The 22491-nt window shown below is 46.9% G+C and overlaps 1 protein-coding gene across 2 annotated transcripts; it reads left to right on the top strand.

The window, feature by feature from the left end:
- The first annotated feature begins 12 nt into the window (after positions 1–12).
- On the top strand, positions 13–16557 carry LOC308580820 (zinc finger protein RFP-like). 2 transcript variants are annotated; one of them, XM_081183013.1, is made up of 8 exons: positions 13–100; positions 5965–6422; positions 7651–7746; positions 9119–9349; positions 9830–9852; positions 12651–12769; positions 13055–13090; positions 15864–16557. In XM_081183013.1, exons 2-8 carry the CDS (start codon positions 6003–6005, stop codon positions 16376–16378), a joined length of 1440 nt encoding a protein of 479 aa, XP_081039139.1. In that variant the 5' UTR covers positions 13–100; positions 5965–6002; the 3' UTR covers positions 16379–16557. The 2 variants fall into 2 exon arrangements, with proteins under 2 accessions (XP_081039139.1, XP_081039140.1); XM_081183014.1 differs by lacking the exon at positions 13–100 and adding an exon at positions 3593–3736.
- Positions 16558–22491: the final 5934 nt, after the last annotated feature.

Genomic DNA, 22491 nt, shown 5'->3' with positions numbered 1-22491 from the left:
CCAAAGCCGAAGGGAGAGTAATCCCTCGCAACTCGACTTCCGGCTCGGATGTGGAGTCTTCGCGCGCGGGGCTGGAGGCCAACGTGGCTGCGGGGTTAAGGTGAGAACCTAACCCAGCAATTTATATCGGCTGCCCCGACGCTGTCGTTACCTCCAGCTGAAATAACCAAACGCGCGGGAAAGCTAGAAAGCACATGTAGGAATCGACCTAGGGGTGCAAATCGGGAATGGAGAAAAATCCTATTCCTGATGCATGCTGTGTACTTTCGAGCTGACTTCTTAAGGAAGAAGGTGCGCTCCGACAATCCATGCTGACATCTCCCACTGAACTCACTGAAGATTAGGTAAAGGGACCCCTGACCATTAGGTCCAGTCATGACTGACTCTGGGGTTGTGGCGCTCATCTCGTTTTATTGGCTGAGGGAGCCGGCGTACAGCTTCCGGGTCATGTGGCCAGCATGACTAAGCCGCTTCTGGCGAACCAAAGCAACACACGGAAACACTGTTTACCTTGCCGCCAGAGTGGTACCTATTTATCTACTTGCACTTTGACATGCTTTCAAACTGCTAGGTTGGCAGGAGCAGGGACCGAGCAACAGGAGCTCACCCCGTCGCGGGGATTCGAACCTCCAACTGATCGGCAAGTCCTAGGCTCTGTGGTTTAACCCACAGCACCACCCGCGTCCCACCACTGAAGATTACTCTGCGTAAACTCGCCCAGCCCAGTGTTGCAACCCTATGCACATTTCATGGGGGAGGGCGGGTATTGGAGAATTTAGCGAGGCTTGTTGTTGTTTGTTTAGTCGTGTCCGACTCTTCGTGACCCCCTGGACCAGAGCACGCCAGGCACTCCTGTCTTCCACTGCCTCCCGCATTTCGGTCAAACTCATGCTGGTAGCTTCGAGAACACTATCCAACCATCTCGTCCTCTGTCGTCCCCTTCTTGGGCCCTCCATCTTTCCCAACATCAGGGTCTTTTCCAGGGAGTCTTCTCTTCTCATGAGGTGGCCAAAGTCTTGGAGCCTCAGCTTCACGATCTGTCCTTCCAGTGAGCACTCAGGGCTGATTTCCTTCAGAATGGATAGGACTTCTTGCAGTCCACGGGACTCTCAAGAGTCTCCTCCAGCATCATAATTCAAAAGCATCAATTCTTCGGCGATCAGCCTTCTTTATGGTCCAGCTCTCACTTCCATACATCACTACTGGGAAAACCATAGCTTTTACTATACTGACCTTTGTCTGCAAGGTGATGTCTCTGCTTTTTAAGGATTACTTCTGCGTAAACTTGCTCAGCGTTGCAACCCTATGCACATTTTATGGGGGAGGGCGGGTATTGGAGCATTTAGCGAGGCTTACTTCTGAGTAAGGGGCGCAGGTGGCGCTGTGGGTTAAAACACATTGCCTAGGACTTGCCGATCAGAAGGTTGACGGTTCGAATCCCCACGACGGGGTGAGCTCCCGTTGCTCGATCCCTGCTCCTGCCAACCTAGCAGTTCAAAAGCACATCAAACTGCAAGCAGATAAATAGGTACCACTCCGGTTGGAAGGTAAACGCCGTTTCCGTGTGCTGCTCTGGTTCGCCAGAAGCGGCTTAGTCATGCTGGCCACATGACCCGGAAGTTGTACGCCGGCTCCCTTGGCCAATAAAGCGAGATGAGCGCCGCAACCCCAGAGTCGGTCACGACTGGACCTAATGGTCAGGGGTCCCTTTACCTTTACCTTTACTTTTGAGTGAAACATGCAAAGAATATAAAGAAGCTGCGCGCACACTGACAATTGCCTACTCGGACTGGCAGCAGAGGGAGATTTTGCTAGAAAATGCCAGAGAGAGTTCCAGAGGCATAGCTCTCTTTGTTACCTCTGTTAACACCTTAGCCCAGGGACAGCTTGTGTGGTAGAATCATAGAATCATAGAATCATAGAATCATAGAGTTGGAAGAGACCACAAGGGCCATCGAGTCCAACCCCCTGCCAAGCAGGAAACACCATCAGAGCACTCCTGACATATGGTTGTCAAGCCTCTGCTTAAAGACCTCCAAAGTAGGAGACTCCACCACACTCCTTGGCAGCAAATTCCACTGTCGAACAGCTCTTACTGTCAGGAAGTTCTTCCTAATGTTTAGGTGGAATCTTCTTTCTTGTAGTTTGGATCCATTGCTCCGTGTCCGCTTCTCTGGAGCAGCAGAAAACAACCTTTCTCCCTCCTCTATGTGACATCCTTTTATATATTTGAACATGGCTATCATATCACCCCTTAACCTCCTCTTCTCCAGGCTAAACATGCCCAGCTCCCTTAGCCGTTCCTCATAAGGCATCGTTTCCAGGCCTTTGACCATTTTGGTTGCCCTCCTCTGGACACGTTCCAGTTTGTCAGTGTCCTTCTTGAATTGTGGTGCCCAGAACTGGACACAGTACTCCAGGTGTGGTCTGACCAGAGCAGAATACAGTGGCACTATTACTTCCCTTGATCTAGATGCTATACTCCTATTGATGCAGCCCAGAATTGCATTGGCTTTTTTAGCTGCCGCGTCACACTGTTGGCTCATGTCAGGTTTGTGGTCAACCAAGACTCCTAGGTGTCCTCCAGATGTTGTAAGAAAGTCAAGGGTGGGGCAAGAAGGCCCAGCGGTGTAAGAGGAAGACACGTGAGTTCCTGTGCAAATGAAAAGGGCGTCTGGTCAAGAGAAAAGTAGATTCAATCAGGAGGAGGGGGAGACACTCCCCACCCGGTAATGGAATCTGCAAAAGAGGTGAAAATGCCTAAGCGGGATATCAAGACTGCCTTTGAAACCTAATTGTTGATTAAGGCACCTTTCGAGTCTGTTACGTGAGTGACCGGGAGACTGAAATGCCGCCCCACTAAGTGCCTCCCGGCGTGTTACCATTTTTAATGGCTGATTTGTGAAGGTTTATTTACATATGTAGATAGAGCCTGTTTTGCTTAATGTCAATCATATCGGCATATCCTCTAAGACACCATAAAAAGTAATAGCAGATCAACAGAAATACAGCATAACATGATGCTTGCAGTCTTAGCTGCAAGGGAATATATACAACTTGCGCTTGTTTGTCCTTCCTCCCTCACATTCCTTTTTCCTTTTGTGTTGTGTGGGCTGTTGGCTTTTTTAAAAAATTGTGAACTTGAGGGCAGGGACCACTTTAGCAGAAAAAGCCACGTGACATGTTGCCAACGTGCAGCCCTAATGCACTGTTGGCTTCCCCACACCGTGTCGGGTTTTGCAAAATTAAGGAGAAAGCTCCACGTGCCTCCAGGCGCAGCTGCAAAAGAAGCAAGCCACAGAATTAGGCTTGCTCCGATTTTGCCATCGTCCCACAGCAGACTAAACGCTCGTCATTTTGCATACCCCTTTGGCTGCAAATCCCACCCGCCGCGATTTTGCAACAACGCGGGAAACGGCGTTAGTAGCTAAGAACTCACTTTCCGGCTTTAATTTTCTGCTAATCGGCGGAACTCCTCCCGCAGGACCAAGGAACGGGGGCGTGTCCGCGGGTGAGCATTCCAAGAGCCGCTGATTGGCTGCAGGTTGCCCCGCCCCGCAGTTTGTCCATTCAAAACGCGTCCCGCTTGTTAGAAGGGCGGCGGCTTTGAGTTTCGAAGCTGCCCGAGTTCTTGGCGGGTAATTTGATTTCGCTGCTTTCGGCTCTTCCCTTTCAATGCCGGTGGCGTCTCTCGTGGCTTAGATCCAAGCTGAGTCAGCTTGCTCACCTCCGCCAGGTGAGGGCTTTGCAGTTGGCTGCCTGGGGGGGACGGGACTTTTGGGGATAAGGGTGTGGTGAAAATGTAAAAAGCAAACCCACAACTATCCGAAGGGCTCCAGATTAAGTGTTGGAGATGCTTTGCAGCTCAGCTTTATTCCCGCCCATGCGGGTGTAGAGATATTTTATTTCTCAAAATAAGATGGTTACATGATGGTAGCTCTTCCTACCCCTTTCCTCAGTGGTGGAGCCTTTGCTTTTTTGTACAGAAGCTCCCAAATCCAACCTTTGGCATTTCTAGGTTGACAATATTGAGTTAGGAGGACCAATGGCCTGACAATGTACAGCTTCCTGCACAATGAATAATAGCACTTCACATAATGTATCAAGGCGGTCACTAGAGGGTTTGTGTTCTCTCAACCTTGTAAATAAACCCATAAACATTACTAGTATGGGCTGCTGGCAACTGGAGATATGTGAGGGGTAAACTGCTGTTCCAAAGTTTCTGGGGGGTCTTTTTTTTGGGAGGGGGGAAACCATGATTTACACCAAGTGGCAGGGGTGAAACTAGACCAGTGTGATGTGGTGGTTAAGAGCACTGGACTCGTAATCTGGGGAACCGGGTTCACTTCCCCGCTCCTCCACATGCAGCTGCTGGGTGACCTTGGGCCAGTCACACTTCTCTGAAGTCTCTCGGCCCCACTCACCTCACAGAGTGTTTGTTGTGGGGGAGGAAGGGAAAGGAGAATGTTAGCAGCTTTGAGACTCCTTCGGGTAGTGATAAAGCGGGATATCAAATCCAAACTCTTTATTTCACACGGGTCAAAGACCCAGTTTAGCGTGCGCGCACACACACAGGCTGTGTGCCTCAGTGGCAGCCCTTTGGAAATTTCACCTGAGCCAAAACAAAACCCGGCTAGCCACCCCACCCCCCTGCTACAGCTCTGCCAAGTGTTAAAAATGTGCTTTAAATATAGTGTGGAGGTGACCCATGTTAGCTGCAGAGGAAGAGAAGCTCAGTTCTCTGTAGGAAGTATGTAGGGTTGCCATACAGTGGTACCTCGGGTTACATATGCTTCAGGTTACATACGCTTCAGGTTACAGACTCCGCTAACCCAGAAATAGTACCTCGGGTTAAGAACTTTGCTTCAGGATGAGAACAGAAATCGTGCTCCGGCGGCAGCAGGAGGCCCCATTAGCTAAAGTGGTGCTTCAGGTTAAGAACAGTTTCAAGTTAAGAACAGACCTCCGGAACAAATTAAGTACTTAACCTGAGGTACCACTGTACTGTATTTCAAAAAATAAAAATCAGGACACCCCGAAAGAGTTTTTGTTTTTCTAAGGAAACCCCCCAAATTGCGGAACTTTTTTTTTTAACATTAAAACGTGATTTCTTGGTTTGCTTGCCAAAGATCCAGGACAAACTGCCGCCTTGCAGGAATTCCCCCCGGACATCACTTCCAGGCAGACATACTGCGGCCCCCTAGCAGTATGAAACTGTTAACTACTAGCCTCTTGAAAAGGCTGCTGTTCGTGTTGGTCTGTTATTGCACCTACCTGCAAGTACCATTCATGCCAATTATAGAACCCTCGATTTGTAGAGTTGGAAGGGACCCCAGGATCATCTGCTCCAACTCCATGCAATGCAGGAATCACAGCCCAAAAATACCTGACCTGTTGAACTCCAGCCCTACCACAAAGCTACACCTGTTGATCTGCAGCCTACCACAGAGCTACACCTGGGCCAAACTTCAGTGGGTCCAAACTTCAATGTCTAAAACTCCTGGTAGAGGACAAGGATCTAGAGATCACGCTAAGGGTGGCCAAATTCTGTGCGACTGCCACAAAACGTAGGGAACAAGCTGTACTACCAAAAAGATTAAGCTTTTAAATGATAATTTTAGGTTTTATTTTAGTTATATTTAGGTTATATTTTAGTCACCAAGATTTAATATATTTTTTTAACTGCTGCTATATCTGAATTGCAATTCAATGTATCCCTGTTGTGTTTTATGATTTTCCTGATATTGTAAGTGACCCGGAATTGGTCTTTGACCGTAATAATAAAATTCTTCTAAATTCTTCACCCGGGCTATTATAATCGTACAACTGTCGTTGGTAAAGAAGTGCTCATCGCTATATAGATATCTATCGCTTAGTCGACAGAGAACCTCAAAGCAGTTTATTGCAACATGCCCTTTATTAACTCACTCATAAGGTGTTTCCTTTTGATGTACCCTGTTTCAGTTTGAAGTGGCGCTGCATGTCTGCCAAACGTTCAGCCCATGGGTGACGGAAACTCCATGAAGCGGTGCCGGTGCGTAGCTACCTGCCCCATCTGCCTCTGCTATTTCACCAGCCCAGTGCTGCTAAACTGTGGGCACAGCTTCTGCCAAACATGCATCAGGAGGTGCTGGGAGCAGCCTGGCGCAAATGCCAGGTGCCCCGAGTGCAGAAGGACTGTCGAGAGAACCTTCAGGCCCAACAGGTCTCTCTCGAACCTCGCTGAAATACTCAAGGACTGGGAAGCGTCCGCCGAGAGAGAGGCTCGAGAACAACGGGACTTGGAATGCCAGAGGCATCGGCAGCCGTGGGACTTGTTCTGCGAGGACGACCAAGTCCCCTTCTGCGGGGAATGTGCCAGTTCCCAAGAGCATAGGGGCCACAAAGTGGTCTCCGCGGAAGAAGCCGCCCAGGTATACAAGGTAAGAGTGGGTGGTGGATGGGAATGATCCAGAGCATCGTTCAGGAAGGGGCGGGCTTGAACCCTGAACTCTACCCGTAAATCTATTCAATGTGCTGTAAGCGTAAAGGTAAAAGGCAAAGGGACCCCTGACCATTAGGTCCAGTCGTGGCCGACTCTGGGGTTGCGGCGCTCATCTCACTTTACTGGCTGAGGGAGCCGGCGTACAGCTTCCAGGTCATGTGGCCAGCATGACTAAGCCGCTTCTGGCGAACCAGAGCAGCGCATGGAAACGCCGTTTACCTTCCTGCTGGAGTGGTACCTATCTACTTGCACTTTGACGTGCTTTCGAACTGCTAGGTTGGCAGGAGCAGGGACTGAGCATCGGGAGCTCACCCCGTCGTGGGGATTCGAACCTCCAACCTTCTTATTGGCAAATCCTAGGCTCTGTGGTTTAACCCAAAGCGCCATCCGCTTCCCTGCTTGTAAGCGTACAGTGGGATAAAGATTCGGACTTGGAAGGCATAGGAATAACCTTCAGGGAGTGAGCCTCTGATTCGGCTGCACTTCGAATCAGGTGTGGGGAATCTTTAGTCCTCCAGGGGTGGCTGAACTACAGCTTCCATCAGCCCCAGCAAGCATGGGCAATGGGAATTTGGTTCACCAACACCGTGACAGGCGATGCAGTCCTCACATCTGCTCCACCTGTCTTGTTTTTATGGGTATATAAAGTATACCAGTTGGACTGGTCATGTTGTGCGGATGATTGATGATTGTCTTCCAAAGCAACTACTCTATTCCAAACTTAAAAATGGAAAGCGTAATGCTGGTGGTCAACAAAAGAGGTTTAAAGACTCTCAAGGCAAAGCTAAAAAAAATATAGTATAAACACTGACAACTGGGAAACACTGGCCTGCGAGCGCTCCAGTTGGAGAACAGCCTTTACCAAAGGTGTCGTGGGCTTTGAAGACACTCGAACTCAGGATGCAAGGGAGAAACGTGCTAAGTGGAAGGCACGCTTGGCAAACTCTCACCGTGTTCAACTCCCGCCCAGAAACCAATGTCCCTACTGTGGAAGGACATGTGGGTCCAGAATTGGCCTCCACAGTCACTTACGGACTCATTGTTAAAACCGTGTTTATGGAAGACAGTCTTACTCAGTTGCGGGTGATTGCCAAAGAAAGAAGAAAGTAAACCGCTAAGAGGAAGAACACCCCCCCCCCCAAAAAAATCTGCTTCTTCTTTTGCAGGAACAGATCAGCAGTTGCTTGCCGATTTTGAGGACGGAGAGAGAAAGACTTCTGACCTTTAAAGCACAAACAGAAATTGAAAGGCGACAGTTGCTTGTAAGCATCAGCAGGGCTGAGAAATGAATGAGATGTAGGATCGGGCTTTTGGGGGGGCAACAAATATTAAAAGCAGAAGGGTCTGAAGCAGCTTTTCCTGAAGCAGGTTATATCTAGCATATGTAGGTATACTTGTATGTGGGTCATCTAGTCTGGTTACAATGCAGGAATCTTTTCCCAATGTGGGCTCGAACCTGTGTCCAAGATTAAGAGTCTCATGTTCTACCAAACTGATCTATCCCTTGGTCATTTATTATTTCACCCATATAATTGTTTTGCATCCCAGCCGGATGTGTGGGGTATTATTATTATTATTATTAATTATTATTGTCTTTGTGATATTAATACTAATAATAATAATTTTTATTTATACCCCGCCCTCCCCTGGGCTCAGGGCAGCTAACAAGCAATAATAAAAAGAAGGTGAATGAATACAACTTAAAAACAAAATTAAAATACAACATTAAAATATTGAAACCTCATCGCAGGAGGAGAAAAGAAAAGAAAAAAGAAAGAAGGGGAGGGAATCAAATTGGCTCCAAGCCAAAGGCCAGGCGGAACAACTCTGTCTTACAGGCCCTGCGAAAAGAAATCAGATCCTGCAGGGCCCTGGTCTCATGAGGCAGAGCGTTCCACCAGGCCGGAGCCAGAGTTGAAAAGGCCCTGGCTCTGGTTGAAGCTAATCTAACTTCCTTAGGACCCGGGACCACTAGGGTGTTGCTATTTATGGACCTTGGGGCATACCGGGAGAGGCGGTCCCGTAGGTATTATAATATATATCCTTTTAACAAAACAATAAAAAGCTGCTTTTCCAAAACTTGGCAAGATTCAACTTGCCCCATCATTGGAAGCCCTGCACAAGGATATAGCTCACTTGTGTAATGGGCCTTCCTCTTTCCTTCCCCCCCCCCCAAAAAAAAATGCCTCCCTGGTGTCAGGAGAACAGCACACACTGGGAAGAGAGAAGAGATCATTGCAGCTAGCAAGATGGAATGTTGGTAGTAAGGTAGCATTAATTCTACCCCTTGGGATCTCAGATGCTCTGGGACTACAGGTCCCATTATCCATGACTGTGGGCCTTGTTGCTTGGAAATGATGGGATCTGGAGTAGAACACTCTTTGTGGATCTAAGGTTGGGGACGGCTGGCCTGAAGATGCAAGTCAGCTCTGCTCCTCTTGGAAAGGCCTGGTCTCCTGTAGGAATGGCCCCTGTATTCTCCAGCAAACTCCTTCCCTGCTAAAACCTGATGTGGTATTTGGGGCAATTCAGAAGAGACCTTCTCATCCTCCCTCTTGACGCTGCAAAGACCGTCTGTATTCCTAAAAATGCCCTCCTTGGCTTCTCTCGCTTTGCCCCACCTGCTTGTTCTAGGAGCACATAGAGGGAGAGAAGGGAAAGGCCATAGCCAAGTTCAGTCAACTGCACCAGTTCTTGGAGGAACAAGAGGACCTTCTGCTGGAGAAAATGCAAGAGCTGGAGGAGGAGATTGCAAGGAAAAGGGAGGAGCACCTGGACAGGCTCTCCAGGGATCTCATACCCCTTGAAACTCTCATCCTGGAGATGGAAGCCAAGCTTCAGAGGCCAACCAGTGAAGTCCTGCAGGTGAGTCTGGGAAGCAAGCAAGCCAGACCCCTTTGCGGTGCAAGGCTGGCTCCAAATCCTTGTGCGCCTGCAGCTACGTAGGAAGCGAAAGGGGGCAGTTGATAGAGCTGGCAGCCAAGGCTGTAGCAGACCGGAGCAAGAAAAAGAAGAGGGACAATTTGTTCATCTTAATGCAGAGTAGAGACGCCTGCTTCAAATAGGATGTTTTCTGCTCTTTGCGCATGGTTGGTTGTCTAATGGCTTCCAGTGGCTCATTCCTGCCTCGCTTCTGAGCTTCCCAGAGGTTGCCGTTGCCAAAGGGAGGCTGCCCAGGGTGAAACTTTCCTGCTTCTTTTAAAGAGGTTGGTTTATCTTGTGGGGCTGCATAATTTTAGTTGGGTGCTTATACTTCATCCTTCAGGGCATGGGATTGGGTGGAAATTGTAGCCTGGTCTGGGGCAGGCACGGAGCTCCCTTTTTCTTTTTCTCTTTTCCTTGCAGAACATTAGAAGCCTTTGGCAGAGGTAAGTGGAACCCATGCATATCCTTCTAAACCTTTTTGCCTTTTTTTTCTGGGAATAATGTGACCGGCAGGTTCTCTTAAGTCTCTTTGACCTCTAGGTTTTCACAGACAGAAATGGACAGAAACCTGCCCTGCTTTCATTCCCACAATCAGTGTTCCTTCCCATTCCTTACAGTAGAGGCTCTCAACCTATTTGGCTCCCTTGACCAACTACTGGGGGCCCAGCTATGTCACCCCCTTGCCTGCAGAGCTGGCAGCCCCTCACCCCTTTTCAAACCCTCCCTTCTGGAGCGTTCCCTCATCCTCCTCTCCTTGGCAGTCCTCTGGGCAGCCACTACTGCCGCCCCTTGGTCTCTGAGCTGCCCTCCCTGCCCCAAAGAGAGGTACCTCCTCACACTGCCCCACAGGGGCCTGGGTGTTAGGATATAGTTCCATTCCACCTTTAGAACAGATGTGTGGATTGTTGTATGTCACATGTCTGTTTACTTCCAGCACAGTCTGCTGGGAACTTCTGTTGTATATTGCTTTTGCTATACAGTGGTACCCCGCAAGACGAACGCCTCGGAAAACGAAAAACTCGCTAGACGAAGGAGTTTTTCATTTTCTTAGCCGCTTCGCAAGACACATTTCCCTATGGGCTTGCTTCGCAAAACGAAGCTTGCCCCGCAAGCTCCGGGGATAGCGGGGAAGCGCAGCGCGTCTTCCCCGCTGTCCCCGGACCTCTTTTGAAGCAAGGGGCGGTGGGGAGAAGATCACTTCTCCCCGTTGCCAGCCCCGCAATCTCCGGGGACAGAGGGGAAGGCGCGCGCGCCTTCCCCTCTCTCCCCGGACCCCTTTTGAACCAAGGGGCGGCAACGGGGAGAAGCGATTCTCCCCGCTGCCCCTTCCCTTGCTTTAAAACAGGTCCGGGGACAGAGGGGAAGGCGCGCGGCGCTTCCCCTCTGTCCCCGGACGGTCTCCATAGGAACGCATTGATTGATTTTCAATGCATTCCTATGGGAAACCGTGCTTCGCAAGACGAAAAACTCACAAGAAGAAAAAACTTGCGGAACGAATTAATTTCGTCTTGCGAGGCACCACTGTACTGCTGTTTGCTTGGACACAAAGGGAAGCAGACATGTTTTTCCTTTGTTCCTGATGCTGCAAAAATGCTTACATAGGCCTCTGTCCACCTCTTCCGTTGCAAAGAGTTCTTATCTCTGCCGGCTTGCGTGCTTAAGCTTCTGAAGGCTTCTGAGGCTTGAGTCACAGTTTTTGATGCTGTTCCGAAAACCGGAGTTCACCCGGCTGCCGGCCAGTGGCTGGAGCCAGCTGGGGGCTGCCAAATGCCCCCAACTCCCCGGACGCATCCCGACACTGGGAAACACCCCCCTGGCCAGCCCCAGAGGCACTATTTACTTGGGGAGCTTGCAGCCACGGCTGCTGCAACAAACAGCTTTTGGGAGGTGGAGACATGAGAGGGCATCAGAGGAGGGAGGGAAGGAAAGAGGGACAGAGGCCAGTGTTGCCCATGGCACCCCTGTCCATCATTCAAGGCACCCCAGGGTGCCATGGCACACTGGTTGAAAACCACTGCCTTAAAACAATCTTTCTATTCAGGGGTGAGCACACTTTTTCAGCAAAGGCCGGTCCACTGTCCCTCAGACCTTGTGGGGGGCTGAAATATATGAATGAATTCCTATGCCCCACAAACAACCCAGAGATGCATTTTAAATAAAAGGACACATTCTACTCATGTAACAACATGCTGATTCCCAGACCGTCCGCGGGCTGGATTGAGAAGGTGATTGGGCCGCATCCGGCCCCCGGGCCTTAGTTTGCCTACCCATGTTTCTATTCTTCCTCTTGCTGCTGTAGCGATTCAGATTGCCGTTCTCTCTCCCCACATGGCAGTCTTCCACAGCTAAGACGGAATTTCTAGCAGTTCTGTCTAGCATCCCTTAAGTTTCTGTTTTGAAGAGTGACTGTTGTCACTTTCCTTGTGCCTGTGGTTTTAAACCAACCTCGGGGGAAGCTCTGACAGGAACTGAGAGGCCTCCAAACACAACCAACCAACCTCTGGACCCCTTAATCTCAATAAAAATTAAAAAAAATAAAAATACCCACTCATATGATGCTGACAAAAAAACCCTACGCAACAGAAAAAAACAATACAGAAATAATAAGAATCTCTCGCTCCTTTCTCTTTTTTCCCCCAACTGTAAGATTTCTACGACAACAGTGTGTCCCACTGCGTCTAAACGAAATGTGAAAAAGACTTTGTGAATGACAGTGGGTACAAGAGATGTACTTTTCCCTATTTGTTTGTTTTGTAAGACAAATCTGTAATAAAAACTTTTTTAAAGGGTGGGATAATATCAAAGTTGAAATACCAAACGTCAGAAGGTGTGTTATACAGAGTTAGGCCATTAAAACAAGAACTAGAATATAGCGGGCATCCCTCTTCCTTCCATTTATTTTGTTTTAATACGGTCTAGGACTTTTTCCCCCCCAAGTAAATTTTTATTATTTTCTTTACATATTCTTTTTCCAACAATCCTTATTGTTACCATATGTTCCCTTTGACTTGACTTCCCTCCCTCCCTGCAATTGTTATATTTATCCCATTCTTATCGCGCACATTATTCTTATATCGCTACTGTTTTACATTGAAGGTATTATTCCAGTCCTGCTAGTGTCTTTACGTTTTTACAGTTCTCCGTTAAATATTTAATAAATTTACTCCAATTGTAATGCGGTCTAGGACTCTGGGCCAGATGGAGGGCTGCTAACTTTTTTTTTTTCTGGTTTTGTTTTCAGGTTTGAGGAGAGAGAGGCATTTGAGACACCAGTGGTTTTTTCTGTTGCTTTGCACTGGAGGGCCTGGGAATTCAGTGATGTGATCCCCTTTCTGGACCATGTCATACAGGAATTCAAATGTAAGGGGAAACAGCTGCAAGGATTTTGTGCTGTCTGTGATTTTGGTCCAGATCTGAGTGTGGTGAGGAGTAAAGTCCTTTGTAACATTGCCTGGGCCAGGACAATTGAGAAGGCAACCCTTGTCCATTAGCGGAATGGGCTCTGCTCAACATTGCACCTGCAACCTCAGCCCATATTTTTTTTTTCTTCAGAATTGTTTTGAATTATTCTTCAGTTCATATTTCCAGTCAGCGTTCAAAGCATACTGGTGTGGTACTGAATCGCTTTTCCTTTTCCTTCCCCAGACACCCTAACATCTGATCTGAAATATTTGCAGAAAGGTAAGCTTTGAGGTTTGATAAAGAACTTGCTTCCATTTCGCTGCAGTTTGGTGGAGAGGGACGGGGATGGGGGACTCCGGAACCATTAATAGACTATTTATAAGTAGTGGGAAAGTTATGATGGAGGAGTTTTCTGCCAACTTTTTATTCCCCCCTCCCTGCTTTTAAATAAGACTTTGAATCATAGTGAGCAGCTAGATGTCTCTCAGAAGCCCAGAATCAGGGCATGAAAGCAATTTTCCTCCTCGGTTGCTACTCTTCAGCATCCAGCTCTCTAATGGTCATTTCCGGCAAGTAAATATCTCCTCCAGGTAGCCAGGCAAGGACTGTTCATTGCAGCCTAACCTTCAGCAAACAGCAGATATACAGTGGTACCTCAGGTTACATATGCTTCAGGTTACAGACTCCACTAACCCAGAAATAGTGCTTCAGGTTAAGAACAGTTTCAGGTTAAGTACGGACCTCCGGAACGAATTAAGTACTTAACCTGAGGTACCACTGTACTGAAATTTTTTTAAAACTTCATTAATATTAATAAAAGTACATCAATCTACCATTTTAAAAAAATATGTGCTTTACTAAATCCCATCTTTCATTTGCTTAAATGTGCAGTTTTGAGGTGAGTGTCCATGCCCAAAAAAAACTAGTTATGGAACATACAAAATACCAAAAAAAAAAAAGCCTCTAAATTGAAGGCTCAGACCCTGGACTCAGCTACATTATTCAAAATACATCTATTTGAACGGACTATAAACATGCAAAACAAGAGCACAAAATCTTTCTATAGCATTTCCACATAGGGTTTAAACATTTTTGTTACGATTTCATTTCTGACTTATTTATAGTGGGCTTTTTCCTGTGTGTTGATCCACCCCAATTGTCCCTTGCTGAATAAAACTGACCGATAGCTGTACACTGACGCTATTCTCAAACCATACCATACAACGGGTGTTCGCTGCTGGCTACTCACTTGCCTGTACAGAAGTGCCATGATATATTTATTTTTTTACAATAACAATCCTGGGTTATGGTTAGCAGGAAGCTGTGTTTTTCTGCCCTATACTAGAAATCTGCTTGTTCAAATGTGGGCAAATTCCGGAAGAAAGAAGAGCGTCCCTATCTTTAATGTAACATCTGGAGCAGTGTTCCCCAAATTTGAGTCTCTATCTGTTGTTGTTGTTTTGGGACTACAATTCCCATCATCCTTGACCGCTGGTCTTGCTAGCTACGGATGATGGGAGTTGTAGTCCAAAAGCAGCTGGAGACCCAAGTTTGGGAAACACCGGTCTCGAGCTTCTACTGATTTTTAGGGTGGCAGGAAAGCAATTCCTGGGAAGCTTCAAAGCTGGGGGGAGTGTTGATCCTTCTCCCAGTTTTGGAATGTTGTGGGTCGCAGGAGGGAATATATTGATTCAATATTATCCTTCCTAACTCACCTCAGTGAGTTTATTCATACAGCAGAGTACATTTCCCTCTTTACACAGCAGGAATCTAGTTGCAGATTCATTAGAATCTCTTAAGTTCTATTATTCCTGGTAAGCCCCTTTGATTCCCTCCTAAAAGAATAAAGACACAGCAGTTTTCTTTTAAAAGTAATAAGAAGTTTACTCACATTCAGTTCACAGTTGGATCCCTGAAGGCAGACTTTAGCTTATAGTTACAGAGACAGTGTGGCTCGCGTCCTCGTAAGGATGGGCCCATGTGCTGCTGACCGAGAGGCAGCAGTGCAGTCCATGAGGAGAAAAGGCATCAAAAGAGGAAGGCTGCATGACTGGAACTTTTGTGGGGTCTGGAAGGGCCACGCCCACCTACCTGGTGACATAAAAAGGAAGGATGCTCCAGACCAGGTGTAACAGGAAGTTCAACTGGCTGGACCAACATTCCCCTGCATGTCCACTCTAGGCAAACAGAAAATAATAATGATGATGATGATGATGATGATGATGATGTTGTTGTTTAGTCGTTTAGTTGTGTCCGACTCTTTGTGACCCCATGGACCAGAGCAGGCCAGGCACTCCTGTCTTCCGCTGCCTCCTGCAGTTTGGTCAAACTCATGCTGGTAGCTTCGAGAACACTGTCCAACCATCTCGTCCTCTGTCGTCCCCTTCTCCTTGTGCCCTCCATCTTTCCCAACATCAGGGTCTTTTCCAGGGAGTCTTCTCTTCTCATGAGGTGGCCAAAGTATTGGAGCCTCAGCTTCACGATCTGTCCTTCCAGTGAGCACTCGGGGCTGATTTCCTTCAGAATGGATCGGTTTGATCTTCTTGCAGTCCATGGGACTCTCAAGAGTCTCCTCCAGCACCATAATTCAATAATAATAATTTTTTATTTATACCCCGCCCATCTGGCTGTGTTTCCCCAGCCACTCTGGGCAGCTTCCAACAGAATACAATAACCTATTAAACATTAAAATCTTCCCTAAACAGGGCTGCCTTCAGATGTCTTCTAAAAGTCTGGTAGTTGTTTTTCTCTTTGACATCTGGTGGGAGGGCGTTCCACAGGGCGGACACCACCACCGAGAAGGCCCTCTGCCTGGTTCCCTGTAATTTGGCTTCTCGCAGTGAGGGAACCGCCAGAAGGCCCTCGGCGCCGGACCTCAGTGTCTGGGCAGAACGATGGGGGTGGAGACACTACTTCAGGTATACTGGGCCGAGGCCATTTAGGGCTTTAAAGGTCAGCACCAACACTTTGTATTTGACTGCTTATGTTACATCCCACACCCAGCTGGCTCTGATTCTATTCCCTTCTGTTTGTCTCTCCCAAACCTTGATAGCAAAAGTAACTCTGGATCCAGTCACAGCTCACCCCCAGCTCCTTCTGTCTGAGGACTGCCTGAGTGTGACGTGCGCCGATGTTTGCCAAGAGGTGCCCGATCACCCGCAGAGATTCAAACAACTGACTGCTGTGCTGGGACACGAGGGGTTTAGAACAGGCAGGTTCACCTGGGAGGTCACTGTGGGGAATGAGGGAGAATGGGCCGTGGGGGTTGCCAAAAGTACCGTGAAGAGACAGGGCGCCTTTAGCTTTACGCCCATGGAAGGGATCTGGGCTATGGGGAGGTGGGGAGGTCAGTACAGGGTTCTCCACGACCGTCATTACCACCTGCCTCTAAATGGGGATCTGCGGAGGATCCGAGTGACTCTGAACTGCACCGGGCAGCGATTGGCCTTCTTCGACGCCGAGAGAGGAAATGCTCTCGTTGGTTTCACGGAAGCTTCGTTCTGCGGAGAGCTGCTGCTGCCCTTCTTTTGGCTTCAGGAAAAGGCCAGCCTCACACTCTCTCCCTAGAGCAGGCAAGACAGTGCAGGCGAGGAGAACAAAAATATTTCACACCTGATCAATAGGTGCCTATTACAGGGAGCGAGGCAAAGGGGGTATTGTTTGTTTTCAAGTGACTTGAGAGAAACCCACAAAGCGTTTGGGTAGCTTTCTAGAAATATTGAGAAGGAGGTCCACCTCAAAGAGGGGCGAAATACAGGACAAAATGGTCCCCTCTTCCAACCATTCCCAGGTAATTCCCGATATGGATCCCCACCAAATTCAGCTTGGATTTCTCAGTGCAAATTATATGCCCCAAAGGCTGTCTTGCTTGGGAAAGCAACTCCAATATTTTCTTTTGGTGGAGGGGTTGACTTTAAAACTACTGGGTGTGACTATTATGAAAGAAGAAATATTCCAATTTATGTCGTTTTTCTCTGAAAAGAATAGTTGTTTGTTCAGAAAAACTTCTTGCATTATATTTTTTTATAAGGTGCACATAAATCCATTTTTTGTTCTTGTGTTAATGGTTTTTCTTGCTCTTGTATATCTCTTTAAGAAAGACCAGCCCCAGTTGTGTATGTATGTTCAGCTCTTTATAGAAAAGAAGGTGTTCTTCCTTTTCACTATAAATTTATTTAAAGAAGCTCATATCAAAAAAAAATAGCACAACCAAGCCGGGCTAAAATAAAATGGCATGAAAATTACAGAGCAATACAATAAAAAGTACTTGAGTTAATTAAAAGTTGGGGTGAGAAGGGTGGACTGCCAAGTGGCCATGGAAACACCAGGCAAAAGAGGCAGTGACTGGCCCCAAAGCATCACCCACTGAGCTTCATGGACAAGTGGGGATTTGAACTTGTGATCTATGGTTGCAAGGGGTTCCATGGTCTAAATCAGAGGAATTTCAAATTTTTATTTCAAAGGAGAAATGAAGAAACGAATTAAGTTCCTCTGAGCACAAACAGAGTGCCTTCCCCCGAACAATAACAGCCACCACCACACCCACCCACCAAAAGAAGACTCACTTTTTAATCTCACTGGTTTTATCACAGCACTGACCTTTGCTGTTCTAGTCTGAGAACCAAAAAAAATCTTCACCCCGGTGACATGGACTTTGTCAGTGCTGGGGCGGGGCCTTCCTGCTCTCCTACAAGCCCTTCTGTAGCAATTTGGGGAAGGCTTAATTTTATTACATATGTATAATACAAATAATGAAATAACACCTCTCCCCCACACACAAACCACAGTATGCAACAATTTGGAATGCATGAGATACTGAGAATTTAATAAATGTTTACATTAAACTGACATATTTATTTTTTACTTACTTAAAAAAAAAAAAGGAAACACCAGGCAAATCCTCCCACTGATATTTTCAAAGCATGCTGAAAAACCGTTTGACTTGCATTCTGAATGCAGCAGATGTGATTTGAAAGAACTGTTTTGGGGGTTTCTTGCCCTCAAAATCTGTGCATGTTTTAATATCCTGGAATGAGTTAATGGCTGCCAATGTTATTCATTCTGGGTAAGATGAAAGCTTTGCAGATACACACGCAAATCATTGCTGTTGTGGTGTGAACGTAAGGGAAACGTAACCCAAAATCCTCTTGCCAACAGTGGCCAAGCAGATTTTTATGAGAGAGGAGAGCACCAGCACTCTTTCAGTGTTAATAATAATAATAATTTTTATTTATACCCCGCCCTCCCCAGCCAAGGTCGGGCTCAGGGCAGCTAACAAGCAATAATAAAAACAAGTTGAATGAATACAACTTAAAAACAAAATTAAAATACAACAATTAAAATATTGAAACATTAAAATATTAAAATGCAGCCTCATCACAGGAGAAAGGAAAAAGGAAAAAGAAAGGGGGGGAGGGAATCAAATTGGCTCCAAGCCAAAGGCCAGGCGGAACAACTCTGTCTTACAGGCCCTGCGGAAAGAAATCAGATCCTGCAGGGCCCTGGTCTCATGAGGCAGAGTGTTCCACCAGTGTTGAAAAGGCCCTGGCTCTGGTTGAGGCTAATCTAACTTCCTTGGGGCCCGGGACCACTAGGATGTTGCTATTAATGGACCTTGTGGCTCTCCATGGGGCATACCGGGAGAGGCGGTCCCGTAGGTACGAGGGTCCTAGGTGTGTTGCTCCTCAGGGGTGAAGGTTCACTTCTGGGCAAAATGTCTGAGGATCACATGGCAGTGATGGGCGCAAATGGGCAGAACATTTAATATAAATTTTGCCTCTGCCCACCACTTCTCTATCCAAGACTCTGGCCTCACCCGCCTTTGACCAGTGGACCCCCAGCAGATCACCTCTGAGGAGATGCAGCCTTACAGCAGGAAGAAAAATATTTCCAAGCAGAGGATAAGCCCTTGGTCTGATCCGGCAACACATTTCTTACATCAAAGGCTTATATTTAAATACACACGTGTAGAAATTGGCAGAGAATGACTCCTTCGTAGTTAATCCCTTGGGAGTACCAGAGTCCCGGCAGGACTGGTGGATACTTATGAAACACAAAGAGAATGTTCTGGGGGAAAACCCCATCCTTCGTGGCACTGGCTCCTCCAGTGGCAGAGAGCAACTGGGGATGTGGGATTTGTGCCTGGGGAAGCATTTGGGTTTCCTGCAGAAACATCCCCGTGTGCCCATGAAAAGCTCTATAGGCTTAGCTCTGCTGGTGGGGGCCCTGCCAGCACTTGCTCCCCAAATAGAGCATCCAGGGGAATCCTTGGTCCAAAGCCTTTGTTATTAGTAGAGTTCTGAACTCTTAAAAGGTAAAGGGACCCCTGACCATTAGGTCCAGTCGTGACCGACTCTGGGGTTGCAGCGCTCATCTCGCTTTACTGGCCGAGGGAGCCGGCGTACAGCTTCCGGGTCATGTGGCCAGCATGACTAAGCCGCTTCTGGTGAACCGGAGCAGTGCACGGAAATGCCATTTACCTTCCCACTGGAGCGGTACCTATTTATCTACTTACACTTTGACGTGCTTTCAAACTGCTATGCCACTGTATTCTGCTCTGGTCAGACCTCACCTGGAGTACTGTGTCCAGTTCTGGGCACCACAATTCAAGAAGGACACTGACAAACTGGAACGTGTCCAGAGGAGGGCAACCAAAATGGTCAAAGGCCTGGAAACGATGCCTTATGAGGAACGGCTAAGGGAGCTGGGCATGTTTAGCCTGGAGAAGAGGAGGTTAAGGGGTGATATGATAGCCATGTTCAAATATATAAAAGGATGTCACATAGAGGAGGGAGAAAGGTTGTTTTCTGCTGCTCCAGAGAAGCGGACACGGAGCAATGGATCCACCTACAAGAAAGAAGATTCCACCTAAACATTAGGAAGAACTTCCTGACAGTAAGAGCTGTTCGACAGTGGAATTTGCTGCCAAGGAGTGTGGTGGAGTCTCCTACTTTGGAGGTCTTTAAGCAGAGGCTTGACAACCATATGTCAGGAGTGCTCTGATGGTGTTTCCTGCTTGGCAGGGGGTTGGACTCGATGGCCCTTGTGGTCTCTTCGAACTCTATGATTCTAGGTTAGCAGGAGCAGGGACCGAGCAACGGGAGCTCACCCCGTCACGGGGATTCGAACCGCCGACCTTCTGATCAGCAAGCCCTAGGTTCTGGTTTGACCCACAGCACCACCCACATCCCATTTGAGACTCCTTAGGGTAGTGATAAAGCGGAATATCAAATCCAAACTCCTCCTTCAGCACCATTTGGAGGCTGAAGGATTCCGCACACCTGAACTAACTCAAAGTTGTCCTAACTGACAGTGTTTCAGACATGGATCTCTCCCAGCCTTTTCTGGAGATGCCAAGGACTGGGTGCTCTACCCATTTGCAGCACAGCCCCTCCTCCCTACCATAAGACAGGAATCAGTCCCCCTGTAGTGTAGTTGGAAGCAGTTACTTGAGGTTGTGAGATTTTCCTGGCTGGGGAAGGGCAAACCCAAGGGAGGAAAGTTAGCTATCTTTCTTTTCTGGCGGCCATTGTCACTTAGAAGCTGAGTTAATCTGACCAGTCACATTTTTCAAGCTATTAGCTTGGGCAGGGACCTTTTTCTACAAAATCACTCCTTCAGCAGACAATGGAATCTTGTCCGTAATGTGATGTGATTACCAACGGTAGGCAGGGATTAAGCAACAGATCTTGATTAGGGAATGGATTCCCGGAATTCAGGAAGTGGGCGTCTGCCTTTGCATCTTCTGGTTTGGGCCGAGTTGAGGGGGCTCAAGCTTTGTTATTTCAAATATAAAGTGAGATCCAGACACCTTCCTGTTGTTTTATCCCATCTCTGCTGTGCTCGACCAACAGAGCTCAGACGGTAAGACAATCTCTGCCTTAAAAATGAGGGTTTGAGCTGACCCAGCCTTGTATACGTAAGCCTCAAAAGTGAGAGCGCAGATGCACCCTAGAAATGTGTTTTCCTCTGTAGTGGGTGAGATGGCTTCTAAGTGGTTTGTAACCATAAATTCAATGTATAATTGAAACAGACAAAGGCAAAACAATTGGGCATTAAAGCACCCTCAATACAGTAAAGCAAACAAAGAAAAAGCATAGTAGGGTTTGTTTTTTTTAAAAAAAAAAAAACCCAGTTAAAACAATATTATATAGGTTCCTGAGCACAATTAAAAGTGTGTTGACTTTTAAAGCCCTGTGCATCTACAGCAGTGACCAAAGTAGGAATGGCCGCTGGGAGGAGCACAAGAGAACAAATGCCATAGTACACCTGCTTCAGGGCAACCAAATGCCATTAAAAGATTGACAACGCCCCTCTCCCAACTACAGGCCCTCCAAGTGTCCCTATTTTCCAGGGACAGTCCCAGATTTAAGCTGTCCTGGTTTCTGATTTGATCCCGGAATGTCCCGCTTTTCCTTAAGCCGTCCCTATTTTTTATTGGAGAAACATCAGAGGGTATAGTTATGCGTTCAACACCAAAGCTGCGTTCAACCATTGTCTCCTGGGACAGAACCAAGATTGGTTCTGCTACTGATCACAAATCCCTGGGCTGAGGATGCGTTCGGAGACCCTCTGTCCTTTGTCTGTTTGGTGGACCTACAATAATAATAATTTATTATTTATACCCCGCCCATCTGGCTGAGTTTCCCCAGCCACTCTGGTCAGCTCCCAATCAAGTGTTAAAAACAATACAGCATTAAATATTAAAAACTTCCCTAAACAGGGCTGCCTTCAGATGTCTTTTAAAGATAAGATAGCTGCTTATTTCCTTCACATCTTTTCTGTTTTACCATTTCAAATAAACATTTTACATACTTAAAATATCAATGACTTCCCTTCTTCTCTTTCCATGGTTCAGGGAAGTTTTTAATGTGTGACATCTTAGTGTATTTTTGGTCTTTGTGGAAGCTGCCCAGAGTGGCTGGGGAGACCCAGCCAGATGGGCGGGGTACAAATAAATTATTATTACTATTACCATTACTACTATTATTATTATTATTATTATACATATCTTATATCCCTGCATATTTCACAAAAACTATACCAATTGGTTTTCCATTATTACATCCATCAAAACTTATTTACACTGTTGAATTTATTTTCAGCTGTACACAATTATTTTTCACATATTCAATAAAAAATTTCCAATCTTCTTTAAATGTATGTTCTTCTTGTTCTCTTATTCTATGTGTTAAGTCTGCAAGTTGTGCATATTCTGTCAACTTAAGTTGCCCATCTTCTTTGGTTGGGACCTTGCTAATTTTTCCATTTTGGGGCTAACAAAACACGGGCTGCAGTTGCATGCATAAATAACCTTGTTGCATACATAAAAAAACATGGTTTTGTTTTGTTTTTCAGTGGTAGTATACAAATCTTTAAAAGGTCTCAAAGCAACAAAGATGAAAAACAGTTAAGATCGATTTTAAAAGGGAAAACAACAAGCAATACAAAAGCCCCCAAACGCTCCACTCAGAATAATACATTGAGAAGCAAAAACCTGTGGCATGTGCTATGGATGTTGCCTGGAAGTGATACTCCCAGGCTGAACCGTTTGACCAGGGGTCAGCAACCTTTTTCAGCCGTGGGCCGGTCCACCGTCCCTCAGACCATGTAGTGGGCCGGACTATATTTTTTGGGGGGAGGGGGTGATCGAATTCTTATGCCCCACAAATAACCCAGAG

The sequence above is a fragment of the Podarcis bocagei genome (assembly GCF_964188305.1).
Source record: "Podarcis bocagei genome assembly, chromosome: 2".
Lineage (NCBI taxonomy): Eukaryota > Metazoa > Chordata > Lepidosauria > Squamata > Lacertidae > Podarcis > Podarcis bocagei.
The sequence above is the reverse complement of the archived record's forward strand: the minus strand, read 5'-3'. Positions and strand labels throughout refer to the sequence as shown.

Excerpts from the sequence above, each read along its gene's own strand:
- LOC308580820 (XM_081183013.1), top strand. The coding sequence starts at position 6,003 with ATGGGTGACGGAAACTCCATGAAGCGGTGCCGGTGCGTAGCTACCTGC. Across the intron at positions 12,770-13,054 it reads TGTCATACAGGAATTCAAAT|ACACCCTAACATCTGATCTG; the intron begins GTAAGGGGAAAC and ends TTCCTTCCCCAG. Across the intron at positions 13,091-15,863 it reads TCTGAAATATTTGCAGAAAG|CAAAAGTAACTCTGGATCCA; the intron begins GTAAGCTTTGAG and ends AAACCTTGATAG.